General features: G+C 36.6%; 1 protein-coding gene across 1 annotated transcript in view; it reads right to left on the bottom strand.

The window, feature by feature from the left end:
- DMD (dystrophin) overlaps positions 1 to 19,801 on the bottom strand; it is a gene marked incomplete in the record, with an annotated part of 2,117,027 nt that overhangs the window by 1,319,320 nt on the left and 777,906 nt on the right. The window contains 2 exon segments of the mRNA XM_018043695.1: positions 2,976 to 3,188; positions 8,076 to 8,221. Of these exon segments, the coding sequence (XP_017899184.1) occupies positions 2,976 to 3,188; positions 8,076 to 8,221 (359 nt within the window).

Below are 19,801 nucleotides of genomic sequence, written 5' to 3'. Positions count from 1 at the left end.
GTTGGTTTACTAATGCTTGGGTAATTAGGTGGCACTATTCAAACAAATTAAGTTAGTAGAAGTTGCTTTGTGGAAGGTGATGGGATCAAATTTATATATAAAATTACAAGTGAAATATGCTGATGAAATTATGTATATTACATGGCAGATAACTTTTTATTTGGTGGTGGTGGTTTAGTCACTAAGTCATGTCCGAATCTTGTGACACCATGGACTGTAGCCCCCCAGGCTCCTCTGTCCATGGGATTTTCCAAGTAAAAATACTGGGGTGGGTTGCCATTTCCTTCTCCAGGGTATCTTGCTGACCCAGGGATCGAAGCCACGTCTCCTGGGTGGAGGCGGATTCTTTAGCACTGCATCAACATGGAAGCTCCCTCATCCCATATGTATATATGGGATGTTTATATATATATAAACAGATTCAAGGGGTTAGATCTGATAGACAGAGCCTGAAGAACTACAGACAGAGGTCTGTAACATTATACAGGAGGTAGTGATCAAAACTGTCCCAATGAAAAAGAAATGCAAAAAGGCAAAATGCTTGTCTGAAGAAGCCTTATAAATAGCTGAGAAAAGAAAAGAAGTGAAAGGAAACATATACCCACCTGAATGTAGAGCTCCAAAGAATAGCAAGGAGAGATAAGAATGCCTTCCTAAGTAAACAATTCAAAGACAAAGGAAAATAATAGAATGGGAAAGACTAGAGATCTCTTCAAGTAAATTAGAGATACCAAGGGAACATTTCATGCAGAGATGGGCACAATAAAGGACATAAATGGTATGAACCTAACAGGAGCAGAAGATATTAAGAAGAGGTGGCAAGAATACATAGAAGAATTATGCAAAAGAGATCTTAATGACCCAGATAACCATGATGGTGTGATCACTCATCTAGAGCCAGACTTTCTGGAATATGAAATCAAGTGGGCTTTAGGAAGCATCACTATGAACAAAACTAGTGGGGATGATGGAATTCCAGCTGAGCTATTTCAAATCCTAAAAGACGATGCTGTCAAAGTGCTATACTCAATATGCCAGCAAACTTGGAAAACTCAGCTCTGGCCATAGGACTGGAAAAGGTCAGTTTTCATTCCAATCCCAAAGAAAGTTCAAACTACCACACAACTGCACTCATCTAACAAGCTAGCAAAATAATGCTTAAAATTCTCCAAGCTAGGCTTCAACACTACATGAACTGAGAAATTCCAGATATTCAATCTGGATTTAGAAAAGGCAGCAGAACCAGAGATCAAATTGCCAACATCCATTGGATCATAGAAAAAGCAAGAGAGTTCCAGGAAAAAAAAAAAAAAAAACATCTACTTCTGCTTTATTGACTATGCCAAAGCCTTTGACTGTGTGGATCACAACAAACTGTGGAAGATTCTTCAAGACATGGGAACCAGAACACATTATCCATCTCCTGAGAAATCTGTATGCAGGTCAAGAAGCAACAGTTAGAACTGGACCTGCAAAAATGACTGGTTCCAAATAGGAAAAGGAGTACGTATAGGCTGTATATTGTCACCCTGCTTATTTAACTTATATGCAGAATACATATGAAATGCCAGCCTAGATGAAGCATAAGCTGGAATCAAGACTGCCGGGAGAAATACCAATAACCTCAGATATGTTGATGACACCACGTTTATGGAAGAAAGCAAAGAGGAACTAAAGAACTTCTTGATGAAGGTGAAAGATGAGAGTGGAAAAGCTGAGTTAATACTCAAAAAACTAAAATCATGCCACCAGGTCCCATCACTTCATGGCAATAGATGGGGAAACAATGGAAACAATGACAAACTTTATTTTCTTAGGTTTCAAAATCACTGCAGATGGTAACTGCAGCCATGAAATTACAAGATGCTAACCCTTTGGAAGGAAAGCTATGAGAAAACTAGACAGTGTGTTGAAAAGCAGAGACATTACTTTGCCAACAAAGATCCGTCTAGTCAAAGCTATGGCCTTTCCATTAGCCATGTATGGGTGTGAGAGTTGGACCATAAAAGCTGAGTGCCAAAGAATTGATGCTTTTGAACTGTGGTGTTGGAGAAGACTCTTGAGAGTCCCTTGGACTGCAAGATCAAACCAGTCCAGCCTAAAGGAAATCAGTCCTGAATACTCATTGGAAGCACTGACGCTGAAGCTGAAGCTCCAATACTTTGGCCACCTGATGCGAAGAACTGACTCATTGGATAAGATCCTGATCCTGGGAAAGATTGAGAGCAGGAAAGGCAGACAACAGAGGACGAGATGATTGGATGGCATCACCGACTCAATGGACATGAATTTGAGCAACCTCTGGGAGACAGTGAAGCACAGGGAAGCCTGGGACGCTGCAGTCCATGGGGTCACAAACAGTTGGACACAACTGAACAGCAACAACACACACACACACACACACACACACACACACACACACACACATCCACTCAGCAAATTCTTTACCTCTGAGCCAACAAACACGTCCCCCAGCTCTAGATAACATGTTATAATTAAAGCCGACATATGTGAGTTAGCCTGTGTGTATATATATGTATGTGTGTGTGTGTGTGTGTGTGTGTGTGTGTGTATATGTATTCTTTTTTTTACAACCAAAATAACAATGTATTTTTCAGGAAAAAAAAAATTTCCTGCACTGCAAGCAGTCTCTTGCATCACAAGTGGGTTTATTCATAAGCTAAATAATTATTTACAGGATAACAAGACTAAAAAGAAGATGGGCTTTGAATTGAGCTGAAAAGTCTTTTAATTCCTGTTGGTAATGGTGGAAAAAAGCTAATTCTAAAGAAAATCAAAGAAATAGAATTCTTAATGCCTTCTTGAAATCAATAGGCAAACTATTGTCCTTCGAGACAAATTTGTATCTTTTGGCCTTATCACTGACTTTAAGGGACTATGTCTTTTAATTGTATAGCTCATCATTAGGAGAGAAACAAATAAAAATCAATATAAAAAGTAAAATCTTGAATTACCTGAAGTTTTCGGAGTTTGGCCATTTGCTCCTCTAGCTTTTGGCAACGTTCAGTCAGCTGGGCAGAGAGTTTCTTCCATCGACCCTCAATGTCTTCAAATTCTGATTGATATCTCTGGCTTATATGAGAGGGTGCTTTCCTTGACATCTCTTTCACAGTGGTGCTGAGATAGTTTAAGTCATTTTGGTGCTCTTGCAGAGAGCTTTGTAAAGCCTCAAAATTAAAAAGAAAGTACCTTTATACTAATTGATAAATATTAATGAGTTTAATTGTTCAACTTCATTGATGAGTTTCAGATAAATCAAATGTACTTAAAATAAAAGCTGTGTGGCTCAAATATTTAAAATAATAAACGATGTAACATCAGATGTGAAATAATTAGCAACTTAAATTCTACTTTCAATCATGAGTAATTTACACATTATTTAGTAATATTGTATTTATAAAATCTACGCCTATTCTTATCAACAAAGGGGAATATATACAAAACTGTATCTTATTGAAACAAAGAGCTTTAGCTTATCTAATTTTATTAAATTTTATTTGTATATTAATAATTGCATTTATGATTCAATTAATGGAGTTTAACTTAATTATAAGTAAACTTAATCATAAGCCTTTAGTAAGATAATTTCTAATCTTCATAGATAAAAATATAACTAAATAAGATTGATATATGTGATAACACAACTCTGAATAAGCTAAATCATATAGATAGTTTACTCATGCCATTTAATGGAAGTTTCTTATTCTTCAAAAACAGTGTTCTATTTTGTAGTATCACCATGAAATTTTCAGATAATTTTGGGGAGAATTTATAAACTTCATTTCACATTTGTACTGTATAATCTATTCCACCCCTTATAATAGAAAGCATACATTAAGGATTGCTCTATTCTGTATTTATTTAAATGTTACTTTCTGGTTATAAAAGTAATAAAGGTTTAAGATTTTAAAATGGACAAAAATACCCATTACATACAACTGTTTTTAGATAAATTTCCAGGTTTTTTTTTTTTTTACTGAATAGCTGATCATATTTTATAATCACATACACATAATTAAGTAAAACACATAATCTTATGGTTACATAATATTTATTTTGTGATATGTAAGTTATTTTAAATTTATTATTTTATTTATTAAATTGTTACACTTGATTATTTACACAAAACATAGTATGCACATACATTTTGAGCTAAGCAATTTATTGTGAGCCTTTTCCCATGTCATTAGTTCAGTTCAGTTGCTCAGTCATGTCCGACTCTTTGAGACCCCATGAATCGCAGCACGCCAGGCCTCTCTGTCCATCACCAACTCCCGGAGTTCACTCAGACTTGCGTCCATGGAGTCAGTGATGCCATCTAGCCATCTCATCCTCTGTCGTCCCCTTCTCCTCCTGTCCCCAATCCCTCCCAGCATCAGAGTCTTTTCCAATGAGTCAACTCTTCACATGAGGTGGCCAAAGTACTGGAGTTTCAGCTTTAGCATCATTCCTTCCAAAGAAATCCCAGGGCTGATCTCCTCCAGAATGGACCAGTTGGATCTCCTTGCAGTCCAAGGGACTTGCAAGAGTCTTCTCCAACACCCCAGTTCAAAAGCATCAATTCTTCGGTGCTCAGCCTTCTTCATAGTCCAACTCTCACATCCATACATGACCACAGGAAAAACCATAGCCTTGACTAGACAGATCTTAGTTGGCAAAGTAATGTCTCTGCTTTTGAATATGCTATCTAGGTTGGTCATAACTTTTCTTCCAAGGAGTAAGCATCTTTTAATTTAAGTAATTGTAAAGTAAATGTCATTTAAAGTAATTATAAGTAAATGTCATTAAGTATTTTTTAAAAACATAGATTTTAATTGCTTCTGTAGTTCTTTTAACCATTTTTCATTATTACTTGTATAAATTAATTTTAACTTTTCTACTCTTTTCAGTTCAGTTCAGTCACTCAGTCATGTCTAGCTCTTTGCAACCCCATGGACTGCAGCATGCCAGGCCTCCCTGTCCATCACCAACTCCTGGAGTTTACCCAAACCCACGTCCATTGTGTCAGTGATGCCATCCAACCATCTCATCCACTGTCATCCCCTTCTCCTCCTGCTCTCAATCTCTCCCAGCATCAGGGTCTTTTTCAGTGAGTCAGCTCTTTGCATGAGGTGGCCAAAGTATTGGAGTTTCAGCTTCAGAATCAGTCCTTCCAATGAACACCCAGGACTGATCTGTTTGAGATGGAGTGGTTGGATCTCCTTGCAGTCCAAGGGACTCTCAAGAGTCTTCTCCAACACCACAGTCCAAAAGCATCAATTCTTCAGCACTCAGCCTTCTTTATAGTACAACTCTCACATCCATACATGACTACTGGAAAACCATAGCCTTGACCAGACGGACATTTGTTGACAAAGTAATGTCTCTGCTTTTTAATATTCAGTCTAGGCTGATCATAACTTTCCTTCCAAGGAGCAAGCGTCATTTAATTTCATGGCTGCAATTACCAACTGCAGTGATTTTGGAGCCCAGAAAAATAAAGTCAGCCACTGTTTCCCCATCTATTTGCCATGAAGTGATGGGACCAGATGCCATGATCTTAGTTTTCTGAATGTTGAGCTTTAAGCCAACTTTTTCACTCTCCTCTTTCACTTTCATCAAGAGGCTTTTTAGTTCTTCACTTTCTGCCATAAGGGTGGTGTCATCTGCATATCTGAGGTTATTGATATTTCTCCCAGCAATCTTGATTCCAGCTTGTGCTTCTTTCAGCCCAGCATTTCTCATGATGTACTCTGAATATAAGTTAAATAAGCAGGGTGACAATATACAGCCTTGACCTACTCCTTTTCCTATTTTGAACTTTCTGTTGTTCCATGTTCAGTTCTAACTGTTGTTTCCTGACCTGTTTACAGGTTTCTCAAGAGGCCGGTCAGGTGGTCTGGTATTTCCATCTCTTTCAGAATTTTCCACAGTTTATTGTGATCCACACAGTCAAAGGCTTTGGCATAGTCAATAATGCAGAAATATATTTTTTTCTGAACTCTCTTGCATTTTCGATGATCCAGTGGATGTTGGCAATTTGATCTCTGGTTCCTCTGCCTTTTCTAAAACCAGCTTGAACATCTGGAAGTTCATGATTCACGTATTGCTGAAGCCTGGCTTGGAGAATTTTGAGCATTACTTTACCAGTGTGTGAGATGAGTGCAATTGTGTGGTAGTTTGAGCATTCTTTGGCATTGCCTTTCTTTGGGATTGGAATGAAAACTGACCTTTTCCAGTCCTATGGCCACTGCTGAGTTTTCCAAATTTGCTGGCATATTGAGTGCAGCACTTTATTTATTTTACACATGATAGCGTGTACTTCTTAATCCCATACTCTCATTTTGCCCCTCTCTCCTCTGGCAACCACTGGTATATTCACTATATCTGACTGTTTTCTTATATTCATTTATGTATTTATTTTTGCAATTTCATATGTAAAAATGATATCCCATTTTGCAAATTTGTACATCCTTTTCAATTTGAGTTACAATTTTTCATAGGAATAATAGTCATTTCTTTTTTTGGTGACTACCTGATTAATGACTTACTCAGACAGATGTTTTCCTTCTTTCGTTTTTCTTTAAGATTTGCTCTGGTACTTTTCCTGGTGGCTCAGATGGCAAAGCATCTGTCTATAATGCCGGACACCTGGGTTTGATCCCTGGGTTGGGAAGATCCCCTGGAGAAGGAAATGGCATCCCACTCCAGGACTATTGCCTGGAAAATCTCATGGATGGCGGAGCCTGGTAGGCTACAGTCCATGGTGTTGCAAAGAGTCGGACACGACTGAGCGACTTCACTTTCACATTCACTGGTACTTTTACAATGCTGCGATCACTTCCACTGATTTTTGTGCGCCCCCATCATATATTTGTAAAGAGGTTTATTAAAATTTTCTACGAAATTTATGCCTGTTAAAACCTTTTTGAATTTTTAATCTATGTAGTAGTTTGTTTTGGTGTAACAGTTGACACAAGGTTCTGACTTCATTGTTTTCAGTAAGTTAACAATTCATTTTCTCAATAATAGTTATAATTTTCCCTTCATCACTGCTTTATGAATGGAAATATACTCTTCCATTCATCTGTGTACCATTTCTTATATACTTAACCCACTCCCCTAATCCTATACCTGTGTACTGCTATGTTTTTCTACATTTATAGTTCTATTAAGTCACATAACTCTCAAAGTAAATTTTAAAATTATTCCAGGTGTTAGAAATAACAACATAAAAAGGAAAAAAGATTAAACAGTTATAGTTTGCTTTGTATTATAGTAGAGGAAATGGTTTAATTAGAATGATGTATACTGGGAAATGTTTAGAGATTTCTTTGAAGAAATACTTCTAAAATTATTTTTTTTTAGTAAATAGTATTCAATTCCCAAAACAGAACTGATACAACAAAGTTAAAGTTTTAACTTGTTTTCTCAATTCAGAAAATGTGGACATATTATCTCAGCTCTTAAAATATAATACACAAATGTGTTTTAATGCCTTACAAAATAAAATGTGATTAGATATACACCACAGGTTTTTTAGAGTTAGTAGGAAAGCATCCTAAAATCGCATACAAGTTACATCTTTCATTTCCAATATTAGTATTTTATTTCCTAATATAAAACTGTTAAAATACACTTAATAGAATTCCAAAAACTAATTACAATATTATATCAAACGAGTTTAAATTAAAACTAATTTTAAAACTACATTAATTTTACCACTTTCTGGTTGGAAATATGAGCTATAAGTCAGCAAGCAGAGGGGGGGAAATAATACCAGAGCTTTTATAATAATCAAAATCTATGTTTCTGAAAATACACACTAAGCAAGAAAGAATATATTTCATGCATAGATCATATCATTGTCTTCAAAGACGGAATCTTTATCTTAAGGAGAGAGGCACAAATACATTAAATATTATGCTTTTATAGCCTTCATTTTTTCAGCTGGCCAACTGTCATACTTGCCACGATTATTTTAATTCTAGTATTGTATTAAGGTTATAACAATGCGACTGCTTGATAGATGAGCAAGACTTGAGAGATGTATCAAGATTTACAAAGTCACAGACCTGTAACTCCCCAAGTCTCTGCTGCATGATCTCGTATTCAGTGACAGTAACCTGAGGTATAGAGAGTTTGGTTTCTGACTGTTGGATCCACGTGAGGATGGTACTCATGGTCTCCTGATACCGCACGGTGGGTAAAGTGTCCAAAACTTTATCGAAAGGGAAAAAAACAGAGAAACATTTAACCATTAAAAATTTTTTCATTTGTCTTTCTAAGTTGCCAGAAAACTCAATCATACTAATTACAAATATTAACAAAGTGTGAAAATCTGAAAATATAGAGTAGAATATGATTATGACAGAAACTATGCATATATGACATTCAATCTTGCAAGATTTGCATGGTTAAATTAATGCTTTTTAAGTTGAGGAAATAGAGCAACAGAGTAACTTGTCCAAAAATGGAGCAACAGAGAGGCTGAGTAACTTGCCCAAGGTAACACAGATGGTTGTTCGATAATCCAAGTAGAGTTCATGTATATTTGACTTTGAAGGCTATTGAAGGCTATCCTCTTTCTGTATTATTTGCCTTGGGGAAAAATAGTACCATTATCTACAGCAGGTGATATTTTAAATTATATCATTTCATATCTTATCTTACTAAAGAAACAATTTTTGTGTGCTCAGTGTGTGTCAGAAACCTTAATAATGATCACACATATTATAACTCTTAATTCTTACAATAAACCTCTGAGACATGCATTTTTCTTCCATTTACATTTGAGGAAACCTAGGTTATAAAAGAAGGCCAACTGATTTGCTCACAGTCAAACATCTAGTAAGTGTCATAGCCAGGATTTCAGCCAAGATTATTTAATTGTAAAGTCACACCCACCAACAAACAATGCATTTTCTCTAACATGTGTATATGTATGTATACACACATACATTCATTCCAATTATACATAGGGAATAAAAGTATATATGGGAAAGTACAATGTGTGCATTGTGTATAGTTGTATATGCTTAAAATCTAAAATGCATATGTTTATATACACTATTTATTACTATACATTATTTTGTATTTTACACACACACCCATACAGATTATGTGACTAGTAGCTATACTGACCATGTTCAAGGTGGAGAATTTTGTTAGAAAACTGGAAATGATAAAAATGATCTTAAGTGGTTTAAGGAGGTTAAAAAAGAGATTATACTAAACATGCAATAAGTGAAAAGTAACAAAACAGTGGATGGGTTTCAAAGCAGATTAGACAAAGCTAAACAGAGAATTAGTAAATCTGAAGATAGGCCAGAAATAAATTATATATATATATATATATATATATATATATATATATATATATATATATATATATATATGGAATGAAGCATGGAGGGACAAAAGAATGGAAAATAAAGATGAGAGAATAAAAGACATAGAAAAAAACAGCAAAATGAACATAAATGTATCCCAGAATCACAGAGAGAGATGTGGGACAGGAGCCATATTTGAAGAGATAATGGCTGAGAATTGTCCTAAATAGATAAAGCCACAGTACAAAACACTATCTCAAATCACTAGATCAGATGGCATTATTTAAACCATATTATTTTTAACAGATAGCGTATGGGTTTCACTTCTATATATCAATTCCTTCTAAACTTAAGGAGAAGAATGTAGGAAAGTATTTTGCATGCTAATTAGTGGCATTTTCAAATGGAAAGTACATTTTTAGAAAGTGTGTTAGAGAGGGATACTGAGAATTGTACTCAATGGACTTATATGTATTTGTCAGTTCATGCCCAAATTTATTTTTAGAGGCCTTTGTCAATCTGAGCACTTTTGATTTCATATGGAAGGATGTCAAAAGGTCTCTGTGGTACTTTAGACCTCCCTGCTTTCTTTCATACAAATAATGTGTCTCTGTCTCTATTGACGAGATACATTTGAATGCTAGGTAATTATTTATAAAAACAAAGATGACTCTCAGGAATAGTACTGAAGTAAAGGAGTACTTAGTTATGATGAAGCAGAGTTAGAAGGAGATGGGTCTATGGGTAGAGACACAGAGGAGGTATGTTGAATCGAACAATGCTACTTTCCCTTGGGGCAATGAGTGGGAAACTACATTTATCAGAAGCATGCCACAGGTGATACGCATCAGTTCCATTTTATCCAGAGGATTAATATATGTCGGAGAGAAAGATAAGTATATAAAGTATTGATGAAGATATTAGGGTTACTTTTATTTGAAAAAGATCAACAGGTTCTTTCATGAACATCGAACAGAACTGCTTCTCCATTCTGTTTGTACAGAAACAGGCTGTGTAGCATGACAATTAGCGAGTCTGATTCTGCAGTTCAGTAAGCCTGTGCCTTGGAATTGGTTCTCCATTCACTAGCTTTGGCAAATTACTTAACATTGGAGCATCTTTGACCTCATTTATAAAAACAGGGATGGAAATACTTTGGGGAGAATTAATGGAAGTCATTTATTATGCCTTCATTCAGCCAATATTTATTCAGTGCTCTGAGCACCAGGGAAGCAAGAAGTAAAAATTTTAAAAGCAAAGTCTTGGCTTTCATGATGCTCAAAATCTAATTGGTGAGTTAGGAAATTAACAAACAAATCAAGAGACTGTAATGACTAATAGTAATAAATGGGGAAATCAGAAATAAGTGGGGAAGATCCTTCTGGAAAATGCAATAAAAAGGAATTTAAGATAGAGAATTAGATATGAAAATCTTGGGGTAAATGAGGATTTACACAAGGGTTGGTGAGCAATCAACAGATTAGCAATGGAAGCCACTATCATCTTCAAGATCAGAGAGACAAAGGGAGGAGGTATGAGACTGTGTCACAAGAAACCAATAATTGGAACCACCCAGCAGGAGCTGAATTCACGGGGGCTTCTCTTTGGGGATGCAGAGTCCTTGAGGTATACTGTTTCCGGAGGGGGCTAGAAATGGAGGATTCATTCTCAGTCAGTGATGGAGATGCACCCTTAAACAATGAGAGGGGAAGAGAATACTGTAGATTCTCTCTTTTCACCTTCAGTATCCTCCAAGTGTCTTTCACTGACTAAATCAAGCAGGCAGCCAATTTATTTTTATTTATTTTTTCAATTGTTGTTCTTTTTTTTTAATTTGTATTTTTACTTTATTTTACTTTACAATACTGTATTGGTTTTGCCATACATTGACATGAATCCACCATGGGTGTACATGCGTTCCCAAACATGAACCCCCCTCCCACCTCCCTCCCCACAACATCCCTCTGGGTCATCCCCGTGCGAAGAATCCTAGGAAGTGTAGTTTTCATGGGAAGAGCAGGGAATGGCACTGAGAACAACAGACAGACAAAAGATCTCCCTGGAGATGATGGTGAGGGTGGGCATGGAGGGAGGGAAAGGAATTTGACAGGAGCAATCAAGTACATCAGTGGTTTAGCAATATTCCATTTCTTAAGCAGTTCAGTATGCAGTGCAGATTTATATTTTTTCATTATTTGAAAAAAGCCTATATGTTACAAAAACTCTTTGAATAACAATATAAACTAAAATTTAAAAGGATAGAAAGTGACCCAGTTCAGTTCAGTCACTCAGTCGTGTCCGACTCTTTGCGACCCCATGAATCTCAGCACGTCAGGCCTCTCTGTCCATCACCAACTCCCGGAGTTCCCTCAGACTCATAGTGAATAAAAAGTCCTCTCCTTGGAAGTACCTCTTGACAACAGACTTAAAAGCACTGAAGGAGGGAGCCTTATGAATACAGAGAGGAAAGGTTTCCAGGTAATATCAAGTCTCTGGAGGAGGAAATGGCAAACCACTCCAGTATTCTTGCCTGGAGAATCCCATGGACAGAGGAGCCTGGCGGGCTACAGTCCATGGAGTCAGACACGACTGAAGTGACTTAGCACAATTACAAGTCTAACAGTCCAAAATGGGAGAACACAGCAAGTGTAGCAAGAACAAAGTGAGCAAAGTAGAGTGTGGGGGGATAATCGGGTAGGGGAGTCGTTGGGAACTATGACCACAGAAGGCCTCTGTAGACCTTAATAAGATGCCTCATTTTATTCTAAATTTGTCTCTATATTTGCTTATTACTGCATTCATTGCTGGGCACATAGTATATTTGCTATTATTAGTAGCTAGAAGGGAGATGCAAGATAACAAGAAAGTGAAAGGGACACACTCAGGGCTAAGCAGAAAACTGTAAGAGTTTAACACAAAGTTTCATCTAGGTTAATAATACTGAATAGAGACACTCATGTTCTTTCGTTTGCAGAGAGGAGTAGTTTCCTTTGAACTAATTTTATTTGAGAGAACCAGATACATAGCCAAACCAAAGATGTTGCTCTGAAATAATTTACACATACACACAAAATGTCCACACATAAACACATACTATGCAAGCATATGAATATTCTAACACACACACACACACACACAGAGTGAATTTGAAAGTTTTTTCCCACTTTATCCTACAAAGAGAGTTATGATTAGATGAAAAATCAAATCATAATAGATAAAGAATAAGGGAAATGGTATCAAAAAATATCAAATTGTTTTGTTTAGGTTTATTTAAACAGCCATGCTTTAGTACTGGATAATACTAAAATCCCATGGAAGGAGAAGCCTGGTAGGCTACAGTCCATGGGGTCTCAGAGTCAGACATGACTGAGCGACTTCACTAATACTTAGTGGTCATTTAAAAGATATATATATATATATATGAGGCATACTTTATTATATTACACAGCATATTAACTATGTATTTAGAAAAGTGTTTAGACTATACTGAGGATAATCTTGGTATTAGTAGTATCCTGGGGAAAGATTATAAGTGTAATTGTACCTACATTAAATGAGGAAATAAAGATTTTCAGATTTGTTGGCTTATTACCAAAGTGATAAGGTAGCATAGCACAATACAATTAAAAAATGGTTACTTCTTTTATAATACTACAGATTGTCCAAACCTCAGTCAGCATCCACCTACATGTAATAGATCAAAGGAGGGAGGAAAGGAGATCAATCAATCAATCGATCGATAGATAGATAAGCAGACAAAATGCCATAAAGTGAAAAAATCCATTATTTTCAACACAGAGCAGCACACAACAAAAATCTCTAAAATCCAGAAGATGAACACTGAAACGTTCTAAATTATTAAATGATACATTTGATCAATCTTTCTTCTATTAACTAACAGAATTCTAGCTAGATGTTAGGAAATAACCACAATCTGGTATTAATATTTTTTTTTCTTTCTGTTAATTTAAACAATATGTTAACAAAGCATGCATTATCTTGCATTACTCAATGAATAATTTACATCACACAAAGTCAGGTTCTCTTCAAAACCCTGATGAAGTACTCAGTCCAGACCACCATTGCATGTAGGCTCTACATACCATGTTGCATGGATGGAAAATCTTATTCTGTATTCTGATTGAGGATATTTGGACACTTCTTTTCCTCGTTATCCGCATCCTGAGTAAATGCCTGGCTGTTTCACAGGTGCGATGCTTTGAGGAGAGCTAGAACTGAAACTTTCGTTTTTCACTTTCATGCATTGGAGAAGGAAATGGCAACCCACTCCAGTGTTCTTGCCTAGAGAATCCCAGGGACGGGGGAGCCTGGTGGGCTGCCGTCTATGGGGTCGCACAGAGTCGGACACGACTGAAGCGACTTAGCAGCAGCAGCAGCAGAACTGAAAGGAGACCTAGCTAGTCCATAGTTTCTGAACTGCCTACCTCACTACCCCTCTACAGGTTCATCAACCAGGAAATCCTTACATCTGAAGAGCTGTGGGAATAGTTACCCAATGGGCTCCAATCTCACCTTTCAGTCCACTTTGCTTTTAAGGGAGGCCCTGATTTATCTTCCCTTTTTTAGCTTCCTTCTGATCTTTCAGTTTAATGAGAAGGGAAATATTTCAGTTTCTGAACTGTTGATCTTTTTCTATATAACTGCTTCTGATCAGTATTCCGATTCAAGACGTCAAGTCCTCCCACTGGGAGCTAAAGTAAACTCCCACTCTATTCTGAGAGAAGACAGGGCAACTTGTGAAAAGATCAAATGCCTTTGTTAGTATCTCAGAGGTAACTTATTTAGCTCAAGCAAAAACCCACACAAGGAAAGAGCCTTCCTAGTCTCTCCATGTGTACGTTTGCTTTCTTTCAATCTTTGTTGCTCAGTGTCTAAAAACGCAAAACTGATGTATGATTTTATATCACAGCATAAAATCCATCAGCATGGTTTCAGTTTTCTCCTGTTAATGTCTGGAACCCTCTCCATGGCTCTTAAGAGGTCCTTCTAGACTGTTGACCTCTCTAGGCTCACTTTGCATAACTCTCTGTCTCTGTGCTCCATGGACACAGGACTTCTGTCCTTCTTAGCTAGCCAGCACGTCCTACCCTTAGTCTCACTAATTCCTTCTCATCTTTCAGCTTCTGTGTCCACCAGGTCATTCTCAAGGCAATCTTCTCAGATCTTCCCAGCCTGGATAAGGTTTCTTTATTTAGTTTCAGAGGCCTGGCCTTAGACTTTTCCATCCAAACACACATCTCAGATGTATAAAAATAGCCATGATTTTGTGATTAATGGCTGCATCTTTCCCAAGATTACAAGCGTTACAAGACCAAGGAACACATGGTTTTAGTTTAGTGACCTAGCCCCAGCGACCACTATCTTGCCATGCAAGGACTCAGTATTCATTGAACAAATGACTGAAGGTTAAAGAGTATAACCTTGAGCTTAAAAACAGAATGCTCTGCCAGCAACACAAAAGGAAACATGTGTTTGGTGAAGCATAGAATTTGAACATGAGAAGAAAGAATTTACCTGGAGAATTCAGACTATTAAGTCTTTCTAATTCCTATGGAGCCTTCTAAATTCTGAAAAGCTCAAACTGACTTTCTTATTTATCTCTCTTATCCTTTCTCACTGCAGTGGTTTCTAGATTACTAAGGTAGATTTTCTTTAATTTCAGTGATTTTTCTTTTTTTCCTGCTACAATTCATTTCTAAATTTAACATTTATTAGTCTGGCTAAAAATGAACAAACAGCAAAGAAAACATATAGTGCACCTCATATTGTAAAGACAGAGAAAGAGAGGATGAGAAAATGCACACACACGTGTTTTTGTTTTCTCCTGGAATTCTTTTGAAAAGGGAAAATATCATGATGTAAATTCTACCATTTTGAAATAGTAGAAATAAAGCAACAACTTTTATCACAGTCTAACCAGGAATGTTAGATTTCTATGGAAATATGAGCACCACTGCATGAAAAAACAGTCTCTCTCTCTCTAGCTCAGTGGTAGAGAATCCACCTGCCAACGCGAGAGTGTTGTGTTAGTCGCTCAGTCATGTCCGACTCTTTGCGACCTCATGGACTGTAGCCTGTCAGGCTCCTCTGTCCATGGAATTTCCCAGGCAAGAATACTGGAGTGGGTTGCCATTCCCTTCTCCAGAGGATCTTCCCGACCCAGGGATCAAACCTGGGTCTCCTACATTGCAAGCAGATTCTTTGCCATCTGATCCACCAGGGAAGCCCTACACCCTCAGAAGGTGCTCAATATTTGCTGAATGGATGAATGTTCTAAGGAAACAAGTACTTGCCCTAATCCCCAAAGAGGCATAGTATATACAATTCATAACAGCATAATTTATAATTATAAAAATCAGAACCCACATGCCCAGATAATAGCTATGCAAATTAGAAATTAATGACACCATAAAATGCTAAGTAGCCATTAAACATTAAAAGTTTACTGAGAATATTTATAAACCAAGTGAAGGAATAGATGCAGGTCCAATCCCTGGGCTGGGAAGATCCCCTGGAGAAATAAATGGCAACCCAATCCCATTCCTGCCTGGGAAATCCCATGGACAGAGGAGCCTGGTGGGCTACAGTCCATGGGGTCACAAAGTCAGACATGACTTAGTGATTAAACAACCACAACAACTCTCTCTCATATACATGATAAATATCCGTGTATATTTAATATTGACTGTATTACATATGATTTATTAATTCATTATTTCAAGTATTTATTGATTGTCAATTATCTTTTGGCCTCTATACCTTTTAGGGATGCAATAATGAGGACAAGAGAGTTCTTGAATTCATTAATTTCATATTTTACTCATGGATCCAGATACTGTTCTGTGAAAGTCAAAGTCACTCAGTCATGTCCAACTCTTTGTGACCCCATGGACTATACAATCCATGGAATTCTCCAGGCCAGAATACTGGGGTGGGTAGCCATTCCCTTCTGCAGGGGATCTTTCTGACCCAGGGATCAAACCCAGGTCTCCCACATTGCAGGCAAATTCTTTCCCATCTGAGCCACCACAGAAGCTTCTATTTTACTCATGGAGCCAGGCAGTTTTAAATATAGTTTTGATCAAATTGTAATTAATTTTAGAAAAGAGAAATATAGAGTATTATGACAGTGAATAAGAGGAACATCATATATAGACTGAGAGCTTATAAGGATTAAGTTTTGAAGAAAGATATGAATGAATAAGAATTAGCTATGCTAGGGATCCTGGGAGAATTATATACACAAGATCTGAGGTAGGAAAGCCTATGCTGTCTTCAGTACATGAGACAGCAATATGGAGTAAGAAGAACAGAAGCATGAATGAGGCTGTGATTTGAGGCAGGCAATGTCCATATGATGCAGGGCCATTGAGGCACCTTTAAAGTTAACAGCAAATGGAATTCATTGAACATATTACACACACAAAGTGAGATGGCTACATTTTCCTTCAGAAAGATAATTCTGGTTGAAATGTAGAATACAGGTTTCTTAGTATCAAGAATGAACACAGGGGAGATAATTTAGTGGTCCAGGCAAAAAAAAAAAAAAACATAGTAGTTTGGAGTTATGTGATGATAATAAATATGAAGTTTGGATGTGAGAGCTATTTAGGAGATAAAAAGCACAGACATGGAAATGGGAGAGGGAGTGGGTGGAGAACAGGGAATATCAAAATGATTCTGAGTCTCCTAATGGTGCAACTCCACAAGTATTGGTTCTTGATATTAGAGGGACCAAGAAGGTTGTTGATTGCATAGCTGCCCACCAAGAGCTTATCTTTCTGGAACTTACTAGGATGTCTAGATAAAAAAAGGTTAAGGAAGTAGTGGGACATATGAATCGAGGACTTAGAGGCTAGGTATGCAGATAAAATGTATGACTCTTAATTTATAAGATAAAATTAAAGCCACACATATTTTATTCATGTTTGCCTCCTAGATGTAAAAATGAATTAATTAGCCAATGTGATTTACCTTGTAGTAGCTGAACAGTGATTATAAACCACACGGTTTATTTATTTTAACAGTGATTATAAAAGACATAGTTGATCTCATTTAAACTAGATGTAATAGAGAATACTAGTGAAGGATTACTAATTTTGTTTCAGATTAGAGTGAAAGAAAACAGTCTGGTGCAGAAGCTAGTTGCTGCTATAAGCTATAAGCTGCTCTACCTACCAGTCAATGAGATGTGTGTGGATGCTGCCCTTGTGATTCCAAAACAATAGCAGAACTAGCCCTACCCCATCTAGAGAAATCCCAATCTTTCTTTTATGGATAGAAATAGAGCTTAAAACTCAACTGATACTTCTTGCTCTTTACTGAAAGCAATAAGACAATAAACATATCCAATTTAATAACCAACCATCCTAAAAATTCATACGAGTTCTATTGGCATCATTTGGCCCAGCCCAGGCCCTTGAAAAGCTGACTGGGTATTTAACATTTAGCTATATATTGCTTATAAATCATGCATCTTAAAGATTCTTACAACAGTTTCCACAATTCTATTTGCTAAAGTGCCATTTAAAAATACAGATACCTTCTTAATGTTTTATGACTAAGGAAATATATCCTACCAAATTAAAGTTAATCCAAGTGATGGTAGTTTTGGATGCATGTGTTGTGGATTATTGCAAAAGTAAACGTTAAGAGTTACCATGTTTTATACTCTACCTATTGTGAAAGGTTAAAAAAAGTCCCATTGATCCCCAGTCCATCAGTGTAGTCATGTGAAGGATGGGGATGACCAAGTATGATCAAATTGACATCTAAAAATGCCTTTTGTATTTTTTGTTTAAAAATTCCTCTGCTTTATCCAATTGGCTTAAAAGGGTGAGGGACTTCAGAGAATAGAAAGGAGAGGTGAGCAAAGGAGAGCCCAGACAAGGCAAGATTATTTCATTATTAACTAAAAAAAAAAAGAGAGCCATGTGTGGAACTAAATGCTGTATTGTCTGATACACACACGTCTGTGTCAAGGGGTAAAGAACTCTAACTGAAAAGCAAGGTAAACAGATCTACTTTGAAAGTTTAGATTTGTTTTCACATTGTAAAACAGAGTAATCATAATAATGCTGAGATCTCAGAACAGTAGGTTATATATGGAATTTTTGGATAAAGAATCACAACTATATCTCCCACCAAAAAAATGTTGAAACAAAACTACTCAGAGAGAAGAAAGGTACTTAAATGTCACAGAAATGATGGAAGGGAGAGAAAGAATATAGAACTGTGCTGTCCAATAGGGTAGCCACTAGATACAGATGTCTAGTGAACACTTCAAATGTGCTTAGTCGGAATAGAGACATTCTACAAGGGCAAAGAGACACCAGATTCTGAAACTTTAGCACAACAATAATGTAGAAATATCTGTATAATTTTAAATTTCTGTTTCTATGGTAAAATGATAATATTTGGATGTATCTGTTCAAAGAAAATGTGCAATTAACTTTTTTAATATGACTACTAGGAAATTTTAAATTACATATATGTCTTATATTTCTATTAGGCAGTGCTTACATAGAAGATGGGGAAAGTAATCCATTTGGAGAGAGAAAAAGAATATTTATTAGCAGTCTGGAGAGTGACATCGTTTAAAAACATTGACACTTCTGCTGTGAATATGAAATTGACTGCAATTTAAAGTTTCTATCACTTATAAGTAGAAATTACTGATGACTTGTATGAGTTCTGTGTGCATGTGTAGAAGCTAACTGAACCAACAGCACTTCCTACTTCTTTGATATAGCTACTTTGGAAAAACTTTCGAGTTGAAGTTCTCTTTCTTTTTATTCCATGTCAAATATACTCCAACTTCTTCCCCATCCCTCATAGCTAAAAGAATGACAGAGAAACAATGTAACCAAAAAAGACCTTCTTGTGCAATTTCAAACCTTTTTAAATGAGATAAACCATGACATAGCACCAGCATTTCTTTAAAATGTGAACACTGGCAGAAGATGTTGAGAAAGAAAAGGGGACTCACAGTGTGATTAACATACTATTGATATGAACCTTCCTTGGGAAGGAGGTGGGAGCAGGGTTCAGGATGGGGAACACATGTACACCCATGGCTGATTCATGTCAATGTATGGCAAAAACCACTACAGTATTGTCAAGTAATTAGCCTCCAATTAAAATAAATCAATTAATTAAAAAAAAAACTTAGCAAAACAACACATCACAAGTATGGAAACTTGAATTTCCAAAACCAACATATAAGTTATTTACTTAGTTTGACATCCAAGGTCTTTTGTGATTGGAATCCAATGAACTTTCAGCCCAAAGTCCTATCATCATAAATACCCTATTTATCAACCAAATCCTGTCACTTATGTCAAGTCTTTGTACTTATGCCATTCCTTCTGCTAAAAGTTCCTGCTGCTCACACTTCATTCCCATGAAGGGTCCAAGATGTGTTCTGACACGAGCAAAGCATATGGGTT

Source organism: Capra hircus (genome assembly GCF_001704415.2).
Source record: "Capra hircus breed San Clemente chromosome X unlocalized genomic scaffold, ASM170441v1, whole genome shotgun sequence".
In the NCBI taxonomy this organism is placed as follows: Eukaryota; Metazoa; Chordata; class Mammalia; order Artiodactyla; family Bovidae; genus Capra; species Capra hircus.
This window is presented reverse-complemented; position numbering and strand designations above follow the sequence as displayed.